Raw genomic sequence first — 13270 nt, forward strand, 5'->3', positions numbered from 1 at the left:
CCTTAGTCCAAGAAATTATTTCCTGGGAGGAGGGGAGACTCCATTAGTTACACTGTGTGTGACCCACTTCTCACCCTCTCACTGTGACTCTTACTCCAGTCTGTTAGGTACCTTCTCACCCACCTCAGTGTTTTCTTCCTGGTTATGTTTCTCAAGATCTTCACCGTAGCCTTTTGGGCTGAACTGTTTGTGTTTAAGGCTTTTGGGAAGTCTAAAGAGATGTGTGTGTGCGTTTGTGTGTGTATGTGTGAGTGTTTACTTACCTAATTATGCTTGCGGGGGTTGAGCTCTGGCTCTTTGGTCCCGCCTCTCAACTGTCAATTAACTAGTATACAGGTTCCTGAGCCTACTGGGATCTATCATATCTACACTTGAAGCTGCTTCCTGGGGTGTGTGCGTGTGTGGAAAAAAAATAGTAGTAGTAGTAGTAGTTAGAAACAGTTGATTGACAGTTGAGAGGCGGGCCGAAAGAGCAGAGCTCAACCCTCTCAAGCACAACTAGGTGAATACAACTCCCAGCCCCACCTACAAAACAGTTTAAAATGTGCCGTCATCATTGTTTTATCATTTGATCCGATATTTTAATAATACTGCATGTCACATAACGGTAGCCAGCTGACCCGAATGTCGAGTACAGCTTCCCAGCTGGCCCTCGAGTCGAGTATGACCTACCATCTGGCTCTTAGGTTTAAATACAGCCTTCCAGCGGTATCTGGGGCTCCCTGGGGTCGAGTACACCCTCTCTCCTGGCCCTGGGGTCGAGTACACCCTCTCTCCTGGCCCTGGGGTCGAGTACACTCTCTCTCTTGGCCCTGGGGTCGAGTACACTCTCTCTCCTGGCCCTGGGGTCTAGTACACACTCTCTCCTGGCCCTGGGGTCGAGTACACCCTCTCTCCTGGCCCTGGGGTCGAGTACACCCTCTCTCCTGGCCCCTGGGGTCGAGTACACCCTCTCTCCTGGCCCCAGGGGTCGAGTACACCCTCTCTCCTGGTCCTGGGGTCGAGTACACCCTCTCTCACTTCCCTGGGGTCGAGTACACTCTCTCTCCCTTCCCTGGGGTCGAGTACACCCTCTCTCCTGGCCTCTGGGGTCGAGTATAACCTTTCAGTTAAACTCGAGAATCTCAATGCAAAATGTGTGTTTTACGGCTTTGTGTTGTGACACAACGAGCCATTAAACGTCACTCGTAAAATTACGAAGTGAGTCTAATGGGGAGTCGTAAACGACGCGTCCACTTGGACGTGTAAGTGTCTCTGAATAGAGACACTTACACTTGGGTAAGACTGTAGTGAATGAACCGTCCACTTGGGGGTGAATCAGCTTTGAGTTTTCGTCTACTTGGGGTGAATCAGCTTTGAGTTTTCGTCTACTTGGGGTGAATCAGCTCTGAGTTTTCGTCCACTTGGGGGTGAATCAGCTTTGAGTGTTCGTCCACTTGAGTTAGTGGTAGTTGCGATGGACCCGGTTCACTTGAGAGAAGAAAAGGGAATTTTTTAAGGAAAGCGCCAAGCCATTACGACTATACGGCCCTGGAAAAGGGTGGGATGAGACGGGGGAATCGTGAAGGGGAAAGGGAAAAAATGGTCGCCAACCGCTTGGGCGGTCGGGGGATTGAACGCCGACCTGCATGAAGCGAAACCGTCGCTCTACCGTCCAGCCCAAGTGGTTAGGATGGCTTGACTTGGGAGAAGCAGATGCTGCAGGACCATAATAAGGATCCATTTTTAGTCACAAAGTTTAACGCAGTCATTCCCTTCATTTGCTAAAAAAATGAAAATTATCTTGTCCATTAAACCCCCCAACCCCCTCCAAGCCCCTCCAAAGCCCATTCCACCTCCCCTCTAAATACCGAGCTAACATAAACGACAACGGACTGTCGTTAATGAGTTACGGACCATTACCCTGTATTTGCAAGCAGTTACGTTAGCAAGTGACACCTTTTAACGGAAACTGTAAATACTCTTCCTGTTAATACCTTCGTTATCTTGCCATCAGTACTTAGTTTCTGTTTTGTTTTTCCTTATGTGTCAGTGTCCTTGTGTGTGTCTTACTTACTATTTGCTTTTTGCTTCTGTGTTTGTCTGTCTGTTTGTCTCTTTCTTTAATACTGTATATACACGTATGCGAGTGTATTTGTTTGTTTTGTTTGGTGAGCGTCTGTTTGTGACCAGGTGACACTGAACGGTTTATTGACCTCTACAGGATACTGAAAATAACGCCTCCTCCTCAGCTGGCATCTGTTCAGGACACCTCGAGTAGGGCTTTGTTTAGTACCATAACTACTCCGTCGTGTGTGTGTGTGTGTGTGTGTGTGTGTGTGTGTGTGTGTGTGTGTGTGTGTGTGTGTGTGTGTGTGTGTGTGTGTGTGTGTGTGTGTGTGTGTGTCCTTCAGGAGGGGGGACATTCCTCCCTGTCTCTTATTGGGAGGGTCTCTTGGCCCTGTCGTTTAGTAGGGGTCCTTTCCTCTGTTGCTGAAGAATGTCCCTGAGAAAGTCCCTCAAAAGGGTCCCCTTCTCTCACCTTAAAAGGAATTCTTTCCTCTGTCGCTGGTGGGTACAATTTCTAAACACGCTACTGAATCAAACTGAGATCCTAGTGTGATGTTCAAGTACATTTCTTAGCAAACAGGTGTGTAGATCATCATGAAGAAATACATATGAGTAATATGCAAACTTCAATGATATAGATCAATCACTGGACTTTACTTTCAGAACGCAGCATGAGCATTGCTGACCATTCCTCACGATGCCACCCACAACAGTCAACTTGCCACCAAATACCTCTTTCCTGTTAGATTAACAGAGGAAGCGGGGATATGGCAACCTGTCCAGCTTTCTCCTGGCAATTTATTACGTAGGTACTTCTAATATTACGTTGGCATAGGCCTACCACCACTGCTAACTAGATTCCTAAAATTGACTTCTCTGAATTCCATAGAGTTTTTTTTTTACCTGAGTCAGAGACTGATTTTATACGCACCAGAGGCCATAGTGATAGCAAATCCAGTTGGAAAAAATCTTCAGGGACAAGGTGGGATAGTTGGTAAGCCGCCGGCCTTCTGTCCCCGTCGAGGCAACATGAGAGAAAGTAGCACCTCAGATAAATTCTGGTATAGGATTGAGTTTTAGTGTAATATATAGTTTACCTTAAATTCTTTAGCTTTCCATTTTCTAATATTGCAAAAATAATAGAAAACGTTACTTTATATGATAGACTATGATTGATATTTTTTTAAACGAGATGATAATTTAATTTCCTATTGTCGAGATCTCTCTAGTCGAGAGCGAGGTTTTTCTCGATCTCTCCTATCTATTTGTTGACCAGATCTAACGGTACTTAACCTGAGATAATGAGCGAAAGATACTTATATCTAGACTAAAACTTAGGCAATCCTATCTCAAACGGCTGAAAAAGCCCAACCAAAACGACTTGCAAAGTCCAGCCCAAGTGCCTGGGAAAATCCAGCCTGAATGACTTGGAAAGTCCTGTCCAAATGACTGCGAAAGTCCAGCCCAAACTAATTTTCTGTAGTTGTCCGCCAATATCCATACTGGAGATGCTTCACAAACGTCTATAGAGTCTCAAGCCGTCAAGGTAAGAAACGAGGATACAATTAACATTTGTGTTTATTATCCTTTAAAACAACATTTTGTATAGTGTTTAAATGGAGGCAGAAGATTGACGTAGATAGCTGAAAATAATTGGAAGAATGGAGAAATAAAGTAACTAGGAGGGATGATTACAGTAACAAAGAGAGAGTGCGATAAATGTATGTGTAGATTATAGGGACTGGAAGCCGAATGAAGGCAAAAGAGAATTATTATAGAGATCATAACACGGAAAATGGCTTGCAGGGGACTTTGATAATTTATGAGAAGAATGTGTATGACTGGGAAGGATGATGAAATTGTACTCGAAGAAGGATAATGACTGCGACGTGACGATGGTTAACAGTGGCTGGAGGGGGCCAGGGCTTGACACTCCCGATCACTGGTGGCTCCAACAGTCTTGTTTATCTATCGTCTAGGAGCGAGGCGTCGATCTACCCCTGAGCGTAGGGCGGGTCGCTGTTGGTGGTCAGGAAGTACGTGCCTCGCAGACTGGAGAGAAGCAATAGGTATATCGATCAATAAACAATTAAATAAGACAATATTGAGGTACTTTGAATCTTGTGAGTAAATGGTTATGTTTGGTTGAGTTACGAGGAAGGAGCGTTCAGACGGAAGGTGAGTATTATATTCCCTTTCTTCTCTCCTATCTTTTCTAACATTAATTCCTATTATCTATTGCCTTCCCTTTGCCTTTCTCTACTCTGTCTTGATCCATACCTTGAGGTTACCTTGAGGTGCTTCCGGGGCTTAGCGTCCCCGCGGCCCGGTCGTCGACCAGGCCTCCTGGTTGCCGGAGGAGGTACTATCCTACTATACCTTGCTCCTCTTCTCTCCTTATCCCAAGTTCGTTTGTCCTACCGTCTCTTACTGTCTCCTATTCTTCCATGTTTTTCATGACCCCTGTGTTACCCTCCCCTGTCCATCCTCGTCTTCCCCTGACCCTCCCTTTTCCCTCTCTCTCCCCCCCCCCTCCCTCACCTGCCCACCATCACCCTCCCTGCCCTCACCTACCCACCCCGTGCCTCACCTGCGGCTCACGTGGAAGCCCATCTCCAGGCAGCCGGCGCCGCAGGACGAGCACTGGCCGTTCTCGTAGGAGGTCCAGTCGTCGCAGGGATGTGCCCTGAAGGCCGGAGACCCGTTGATGCTCTCCACCCAGAACAGGTGGGACCTGCCGTGGCTACACCCGCCTGTGGATGCAAAGAACACTGCCTGATTCCCCGTTGAACGTCACACCCGCCTCCGGGGTAAAGGGGGAAGCACACACATGCACACATTCACTCAACATTCACCCAGCCACTTGGAGTGGATGGTAGAGCGACGGTCTCGCTTCATGCAGGTCGGCGTTCAATCCCCGACCGTCCAAGTGGTTGGGCACCATTCCTTCCCCCTTTCCCATCCCAAATCCTTATCCTGACCCTTTCCAAGTGCTATATAGTCGTAATGACTTGGCGCTTTCCCCCCTGATAGTTCCCTAGTTCAACATTTAGTTGCAAGCCAACTTGCAACATCCAGAGGAACAGCAACTGCTATAACAGTCCTCTTGATACGTTTTCTTAACGCACTAGACAGAATGAGTGGATGTACTCTGGTTTAACATGCGTGGGAACTGTGAAATCAAGGAGCTTGATGTCTTCGGGACGAAGATGGAAAATCAAAAAGTATTCACGATAATCAGAGGGCTTCATGATGCACAGGGCTTTGTATTTCCTCCACGGCCACTGGAGCAACCTGTTCTCGTCGCATTTTAATCTATAATTTCCCCTAGGGGCAAATGGTATTATCCACGAGCTACCTATTTTTTTTAGACTTGCATCAAATACTGAGGGTTACAGAAAGGGGGTCATCCACAGGCACAAGTGAGTCTTCGGTTGCTACAGAAACGGACTCGTCTTTGGACAAAAGAAGGGGCGTCATCTACAGTCAAAAAAGAAGGGGCGTCATCTACAGTCAAAAAGAAGGGGCGTCATCTACGGACAAAAAGGAGGGGCGTCATCTACGGACAAAAAGAAGGGGCGTCATCTACGGACAAAAAGAAGGGGCGTCATCTACGGACAAAAAGGAGGGGCGTCATCTACGGACAAAAAGAAGTGGTATTATCTACAGACAAAAAAGAAGGGGCGTCATCAACGGACAAAAGAAGGGCGAAATCCCTGGACAAAAGACGGGGATCATCTATTGAAAAAAGAAGAGGCGTTATCTATAGACACCCAAAGTGGTCACATACGTGCACAGATGGAAGCCATCTATAAATTAGGACACCGGAGAACATAAAAAGTGAATCATAGAAAGACATCTGTGAACACAAAGAGGGGGGGGGGGGGGCCATGTATGAATAGAGAAAGTAGGTCATCCTTGGGTACACACAATCTTCTATGCTTCTATGGTCAGAGACTGGATGTCACAAATGGAAAAAAAGGTAATATATGGACAAATTAGAGCGAACATCTAATAGCTATATATATATATATATATATATATATATATATATATATATATATATATATATATATATATATATATATATATATATATATATATATATATATATATATATATATATATGTGTGTGTGTGTGTGTGTGTGTGTGTGTGTGTGTGTGTGTGTGTGTGTGTGTGTGTGTGTGTGTGTGTGTGTGTCCATCTGCATAGATGGACACACACACACGAGGTCCATCCACGCAGACAAAGAGGAGGGATCACACACACACACACACGTGTAGTCAGCTGCTCCACTGAACCTGTGAGGACGACACAGGTGTCAGTGGGTCGTGAGTGCGTTTGGCCAGCTATTACCTTCAAGCAGGTCGGTCCATTCACCCAGGTCGACACACCCGGGCTGGTGAACGCCTCCGTTAGGGAAGAAGTCGACCTGGCCGGCGGTGTCCGCGAGGCCCACACAGCTCTGAGGGATAAGACAAAATATCGTAAACAAAGCGACAATATACGCTGAACACCTGAGGTGAATACATGTTGTCTGGCCCCAATCATGGGATCTCCCTTGAGTTACGCTTGAACCTAATACAGCCATTCGAGTCTTATGTATAAAGTTGGAGAAAGCTCAAACTGATGCCACCAGATTAGACCCAGCGGTTATGATTAGAATCTAAAAACTAATCCATACATTCCTAAGAAAAAAGAAACAGGGGGAGATATGATCACAACACACGAAATACTCAGTGGAATTTACAAGGAAGTCGGGTTATTGTAAACCTGAAGAATTCAACAAGGAAACACACATATAAACGCAGTCCCCGGATACGCTACAGGTATTTAAATAATAACTCTTCACGTGTCAGAATAGCCAAGACATGTTATAAATGAGAGGTTGAAGTGACGGAGCCACAACACACAGATTCAAATGCAGATTAGCCAGAGACAAAAGAACAGGAATCATGAACATCAGTCGACTGAAGGCAGCTAGAGTCAGGACCCAAGAACTGAAACGCAGCTCCATTCTAGCTCTATAAATCCCCAATAAATCACACCAAAAAACCGGCTGAATATAGTCGTTTACAGCACTCCGAAAGTGACGTACTTGCAGTATCTCGCCACCATTGGTGTGGATGATTTGGACGAATGCTGCGTCAGACGCGTCTAGACGTTCAGACGTTGGTTTAGAGTAGAACTCCGGTCCCGCCGGGTCCAAACCTGTTCCAATACACCGCACAGTTGAGTAAAGGTTCGGTTACACCCATAACCATGCTAATGATAATAATAAAACCATTACAATAATAATAATAACCAAAATATTAATAACAATAATTACAACATTAATTCTAATAATAAAATTAATTGCAATTATATTATTGTAATAATAACAATAATCATTCTAAATATAAAGCCTCACGACGTCAGTTATGACATCACACTTAAGGAGGCTTGGGACCAGGTTGTCCAAGTCTCCCAGCGGGACCAAGGAGGTCTAAGAGTCTTAATACCAGTGATGGCGGGAACGGTGAAGGAGGCGACGTTCTGGCCGACGGCGCCCGAGACGTGAGCGCCCAGCGAGTGTCCAGTGATCTGCAGCTTGCTGGTGTCCAGACCCACGGAGGCCTTCAGCCAGTCCAGGAAAGTGGCTGTGTGGGCACCCACCTGCATGGGAGAGACGTCTCAGGTCATTCGGAAGAAATGTGCAGACATTATTTAAGGAAAGTGACATGTTGACCAGACCACACACTAGAAGTTGAAGGGACGACGACGTTTCGGTCCGTCCTGGACCATTCTCAAGTCGACGGACCGAAACGTCGTCGTCCCTTCAACTTCTAGTGTGTGGTCTGGTCAACATACTTCAGCCACGTTATTGTGACTTATCGCCTGCGAAAGTGACATAATTAAGGCAGTGTGCCTCATGGGCCTTACACAGAGGACAAGTCTTGAAAGATACTTTATAGCAGACATTTAAAATATCATTAGGTCTGTGGCAGATAAAATAATGGATAGAGATAGTCAATATGAAACGATAAGGTTAGGAGTGAGTGGGAGGGAAGTGGTTGAGGACTCACCAGGGGAACGTTGGCTACAGCAGTGAGGTACCAGGGGGCAGCTGCTAGTTTACCCCAGTCCACGGAGATGACGTTGTACGATCCCTGCTTCAGCAGCTCTGAGGAACGTCGCGACAATGGCGGTAGAAGTATGGGGGAAATGTTTAGTTTGGGGATGTTGTCGGGCTTAAGGACTTTCCCTCGTGGGAGGATTATTAACGCCACCACAACATTTTACTGACTAATCAGCAAGAACACTTTAGTCCTGAACACAGTCCAGGACTATAGTAATCTCCCAGTATTCAGACACCGGTTTTGGAAATTATGTTAAAGATCAGAATGAGATAGAAATCGCCGGGAGAAGTACAGGATGTTCAGGTGAAATCTTTACGAAGCTTAAAATAAAATCATTATATATACACAGGATAAACAATTTTTTTAAATAAAGGCCAAAAAAAATCAATGTCCGTACAGTAAGTGTAGTAAATGTTTTTTTGTTTAGAATTATGTTGAGTTATGTATTGATAATTTGTTGTAAAAATTGCTGATTCTGAGCTCTAAAGGTCTTATTTGAACGCATAATAATTGAATTTATCCTGTTATCCTGGTTTAAATCACATCACTGTCAGAGCATCATTATTGCCTAACATTATTAATCTATTATTGGGGAAATTTGCTTAACTTCTTAAGGAAACATGTTGAAATGCGAAATGTTGACAAACGCAACATTTTTGTTTCTTTGGTTGAAACATCGTTGCCGTTAGAGATATTAGCTCACGTCTCCAGATCTTTCCATAACGTACCGGTCTTGGCGTCCACGGGCCAGCCGCTGTCGCCGGAGCTCGAGAACCCGTGAATGAGGACGACTGTGGGGTCATTGGCGTTGAGCGGCGACCCGTTGAGGCTCCCTGAGTCGTCGAGGACCACTTCGTAGTAGGCACCGTCGCCGGAGTTGCTCCTGAATACCCACGGGAGGAAAAAGGTGAGAGTTCTGATCTATCAATCCAAGTGGTTGAGACCCATCCCCGACCGTCTAAGTGGTTGGGCACCATTCCTTTCCTCCGTCCTATTCCAAATCCTTATCCTGATCCCTTCCAAGTGCAATATAGTCGTAATGGCTTGGTGCTTTCTCCTGATAATTCTCCTTCCTTCTTATATGACAAACCATCCTAGAGGATGGGTACCAATCACTTGGATTGGTAGATACAGCGACGGCCTCGCTTCTTGCACGTCGGCGTTCGATTCCCCGATGATCAAAGTGGTTGTTCACTATTCTTTCCTTCTGTCCAATCACAGTTCTCTGTCCTCATACCCTTTGCAAGTGCTATATAGGCATACTGACTAAGTACTTTCTCCTCATAACTACCTACATGATGGGGATTTGTATTTTTGTCAAGGCTAACTCATGATTATCTCAATAAACCTTCATACGAGTCTAAGGTAGCCGTGTAAATATAGATTTACCTAAATATGTTAATATACAAAAAGAGGTCCGAGAAGTGATTAGGGCAGGCAGCGAAGGCGTAGTAATTAGGGCCTTAGAGGGAGAATCTGCAACAGTGTCTGGAATACCCTTTTAAGTGCCCTCTCATAAATCTTTGAACATTGGCGTCAAATGTACCATTATTTAACTTTCTATCATCATAATGGTACATTATTAGAAACAACAGTTGCAAAAAATAAAGATAGTCTATTCTATATGAAATAGACTATCTTTATAATAGAAACTGCTCAATCAATTCCGAACATTTCACATAAAATTGGATCATAATACCCAGTATTCCCCTCCCCCCCCCCCCTCGACATCTCAAAGTCGAGCCAGTCTTACTTGGTCCAAAGAAGAAACCGGACATCGTCTACTGAAGCGCCCGGAGCCTCCTGCATGGGTGTCGTGGGGACCGCCTCGCCGCACGACACCAACACCACCACTGTAGGGAGCAATAACGGGTCAACAAGGGTCACGAAAGGCGTTCTAAGTCAGGCTGGGGTCATGGTTTTGAGTTCCAGTTCATAGCCGAGGTCGAGGCTCTCGTAATACACTTAAATCGAGTGTTTATACATATATATTTATATACGGTTCAACGATCGCAACGATTTAGAGACCCAGACAAAAGAACACATGATCATCATCGCTAGACTCATATAATAATATATATATATATATATATATATATATATATATATATATATATATATATATATATATGTGTATATAATGCAAGCATGAAAGGTGCAATCGTCTGCAATGTTAACGCTATATCATTAGGCTCGCATACAGCTGCAAAACCAAACAATGGTTACTGGAAACAAAGGTTATCAATACAGAGAAGCGGCGACAGGTCAACTTACCGCAAAGGAAGTACTTTAACATAGTTGTTGATGCTTAGTGTAGCTGAAGTTCCGACGCTGCCACAGACTCTAACTCTTACAGGCTCCGGCTGTCTCTCAGTCACCCCGGGACACTGCAGACTCACGCCACCACGGGAGCCAAGGGAAGACTCCAACTGATGTCCAGATGTCTCTATATAAGGCTCCTGCGACACGTCTCTGGCTGTGTGTGTGTGAGAGAGGGGGAGAGAGAGGGGGTGTGTGTATGTGTTTTGGGATGAGGGGGTGTATGTGTGTTGGGAGGGTGTGTGTGTGTGTGTTTGGGGTAGTGGGTCAGTAGTGTGGACGATATAATATAGCAATACGAGATTAATAACCAAGGGGTAACGGGAACGTCTTGGATGGTAGAAAATAAACACCTATAGCATTAGAGTGGCGAACGTGATACATATTGTGAGGGGGGGGTTACTGTAGAGGGGGGTTCATGTGTAGGAGACTGGGGTGGGGGGGATGTGCTTGGGTGGAGGGTGCCGTGAAACGCATCAGTTTGGGGAATTTCACAAGGCTATGTTTTGATCAAGTGCTGAGAGCAGGTGGCGTGTTATCGAGTGAGATGAGAACTCTCACACCTGTGTCCACCATCGCTGGCTAACCCTTTCTGTTGGGGAAGAGAAGTGCAGGGTGAGGGAGGTGGTGAGAGAGGTGCAGGGTGAGGGAGATGCAGGGGGATAGAGGTGCAAGTACTACCATCACACAAACTATAAAAAAGAGTGGGTTTGATTAATATTATTATTATTTTATATATCATCAATATGGTAAACATTAATAGTCAAGGTCAGATTCCTTGTTTATCAACATTACACTCAGGAAAATCTGACGCCATATCATTAGTAAACAAGACTGTTATCGTGCTGGAACGAGGGCAAGTCTGTTTCCACGTTAATATTCTTTTATAGAGGACGAAACGTTGAAAGATGCTGAGTAACGATGTTATTGCAAGTTTCTTAGCCTTTGAATTATGACATTCCAACCATTTGGATTGGACGGTACAGCGACAGCCTCTCTTCTTGCAGGCCGGAGTTTAATCCCCGAACATCCAAGTGGTAGAGCAAAATTCCTTTCCTCCGACCCATCCTAAATTCTTGTCCTCATATCCTTTCCAAATGATATATAGTCGTGATGGCTCAATGTTCTCTCCTGATTATTAACTTAACTTGTAATTTAAAAGAGCTCCCAAACAGCAGCTTAACAAGGCAGAAATTGCTAAATCTGCAGACAAGAAGGATTTAGGACTCATGGATTACTATTCAAACATGATAATATATATATATATATATATATATATATATATATATATATATATATATATATATATATATATATATATATATATATATATATACATATATATATATATATATATATATATATATATATATATATATATATATATATATATATATATATATATATATATATATATATATATATATTATGCCTTCCTTGCCAAGGAAGGCAAACATGATACTTGGATTCTTATCTAAAAGTGTTATCAGAAAGACATCTATTTATATTCTTCAGCTTTTCCAAGGTTACAGTTGTGGGGGGTTACAGTATTCTGGCTACAGCAGCGTGACAACAGTAATGTTGCTACACTAGCATTGCTACAGTAGTGTGGCTGTAATGGTAATGTGGCTACAGTAATGTTACTACGGTAGTATGGCTAAAGTACTATGGCTAGAGTAAAGTTGCTACAGTAGTGTGATTACGGCAGTGTGGCTAGAGTAATGTTACTACAGTAGTGTGGCTGCATTAAAGTAGCTACAGTAATGTTACTACTGTAGTGTGGCTACAGTAATGTTACTACTGTAGTGTGGCTAGAGTAATGTTACTACAGTAGTGTGGCTGCATTAAAGTAGCTACAGTAATGTTACTACTGTAGTGTGGCTACAGTAATGTTACTGCAGTAGTGTGGCAACAGCTATGGCTTCCTTCGCTGGCGACATTGTATTTGTCAGCTCTCCACACCTGGGCCGGATGCACATCCGCCTGTGTTTTCTGTGAAAAGATCATGAGATTGTGCTATTTAGTACATACAGAGGCGGCTTTCAAACTTTGAGAGGGTTATTGAAGACCTGAATTACAAGTATAGTTAAAGTGGAAGTGTTGTGCATGTCTGTGGGTTAAAGCCCTTGTGTGTGATATCTTGGTGATTACTTATATATCTAATGCGAGAATAATCATGTGGTTTAGTTAGACGCAAAAATACACACAGGAAAAAAAGACGAAAATTCAGTAGTTCCGACATGTTTTCGTGTCTCAACTTATTTTCAATGAATGCTGCGTTACTGTGTTCCTTGAAAATGTGTTGGAACACGAAAGCGTTTGGAATTTTCGAGTTATTTTTCCTATTTGGATACTTTATATTATATATATATGTATATATATATATATATATATATATATATATATATATATATATATATATATATATATATATATATATATATATATATATATATAAATAAAAAAAAAGGGTACCATCTCTGGTGCAAGTGTAGGGACCCATAGCCTCGGAGAAGAAAATAAAGAGTACTCAGAGAAGACCTTGTGGATCCTAACTGAACTCTTAAATATTTTCTTCTCCTACCACCCCTATTCTTTTGGTATGTGTGTATATATATCTAACTTTATTTGAAAATGTCATTACACAAATAAAAGTTATAACAACTTCCCCGACACCAACACCACCAACCGCACTAACTAGAGCGGCACCCATCACCGCGGCCGTCCTCTTACAAGGGGTATCATCCACAACCGAGACATCCTCACGCTCGGGCAAGGGAG

At 43.7% G+C, this 13270-nt stretch overlaps 1 protein-coding gene across 1 annotated transcript; it reads right to left on the reverse strand.

Annotated features, from left to right (window-relative positions):
- Positions 1-3611: 3611 nt before the first annotated feature.
- On the reverse strand, positions 3612-10601 carry LOC138350467 (pancreatic triacylglycerol lipase-like). Its single transcript, XM_069301394.1, has 9 exons — positions 10445-10601; positions 9924-10023; positions 8899-9053; positions 8117-8214; positions 7553-7706; positions 7150-7262; positions 6408-6516; positions 4640-4802; positions 3612-4101 (listed from the first exon to the last, which is right to left on the reverse strand). The coding sequence occupies exons 1-9, from the start codon at positions 10464-10466 to the stop codon at positions 4044-4046; spliced, it is 972 nt and encodes a 323-aa protein (XP_069157495.1). The 5' UTR covers positions 10467-10601; the 3' UTR covers positions 3612-4043.
- Positions 10602-13270: the final 2669 nt, after the last annotated feature.

This window comes from Procambarus clarkii, chromosome 5 (assembly GCF_040958095.1).
Source record: "Procambarus clarkii isolate CNS0578487 chromosome 5, FALCON_Pclarkii_2.0, whole genome shotgun sequence".
NCBI classification, from domain to species: Eukaryota; Metazoa; Arthropoda; class Malacostraca; order Decapoda; family Cambaridae; genus Procambarus; species Procambarus clarkii.

Bases quoted from the DNA above. Each gene is read 5' to 3' on its own strand.
- LOC138350467 (XM_069301394.1), bottom strand. From the start codon at position 10,466: ATGTTAAAGTACTTCCTTTGCG. The intron at 8,215-8,898 runs GTACGTTATGGA...GACGTTCCTCAG, and splicing joins GCCCGTGGACGCCAAGACCG to AGCTGCTGAAGCAGGGATCG. The intron at 7,707-8,116 runs GTGAGTCCTCAA...TCTCCCATGCAG, and splicing joins CTGTAGCCAACGTTCCCCTG to GTGGGTGCCCACACAGCCAC.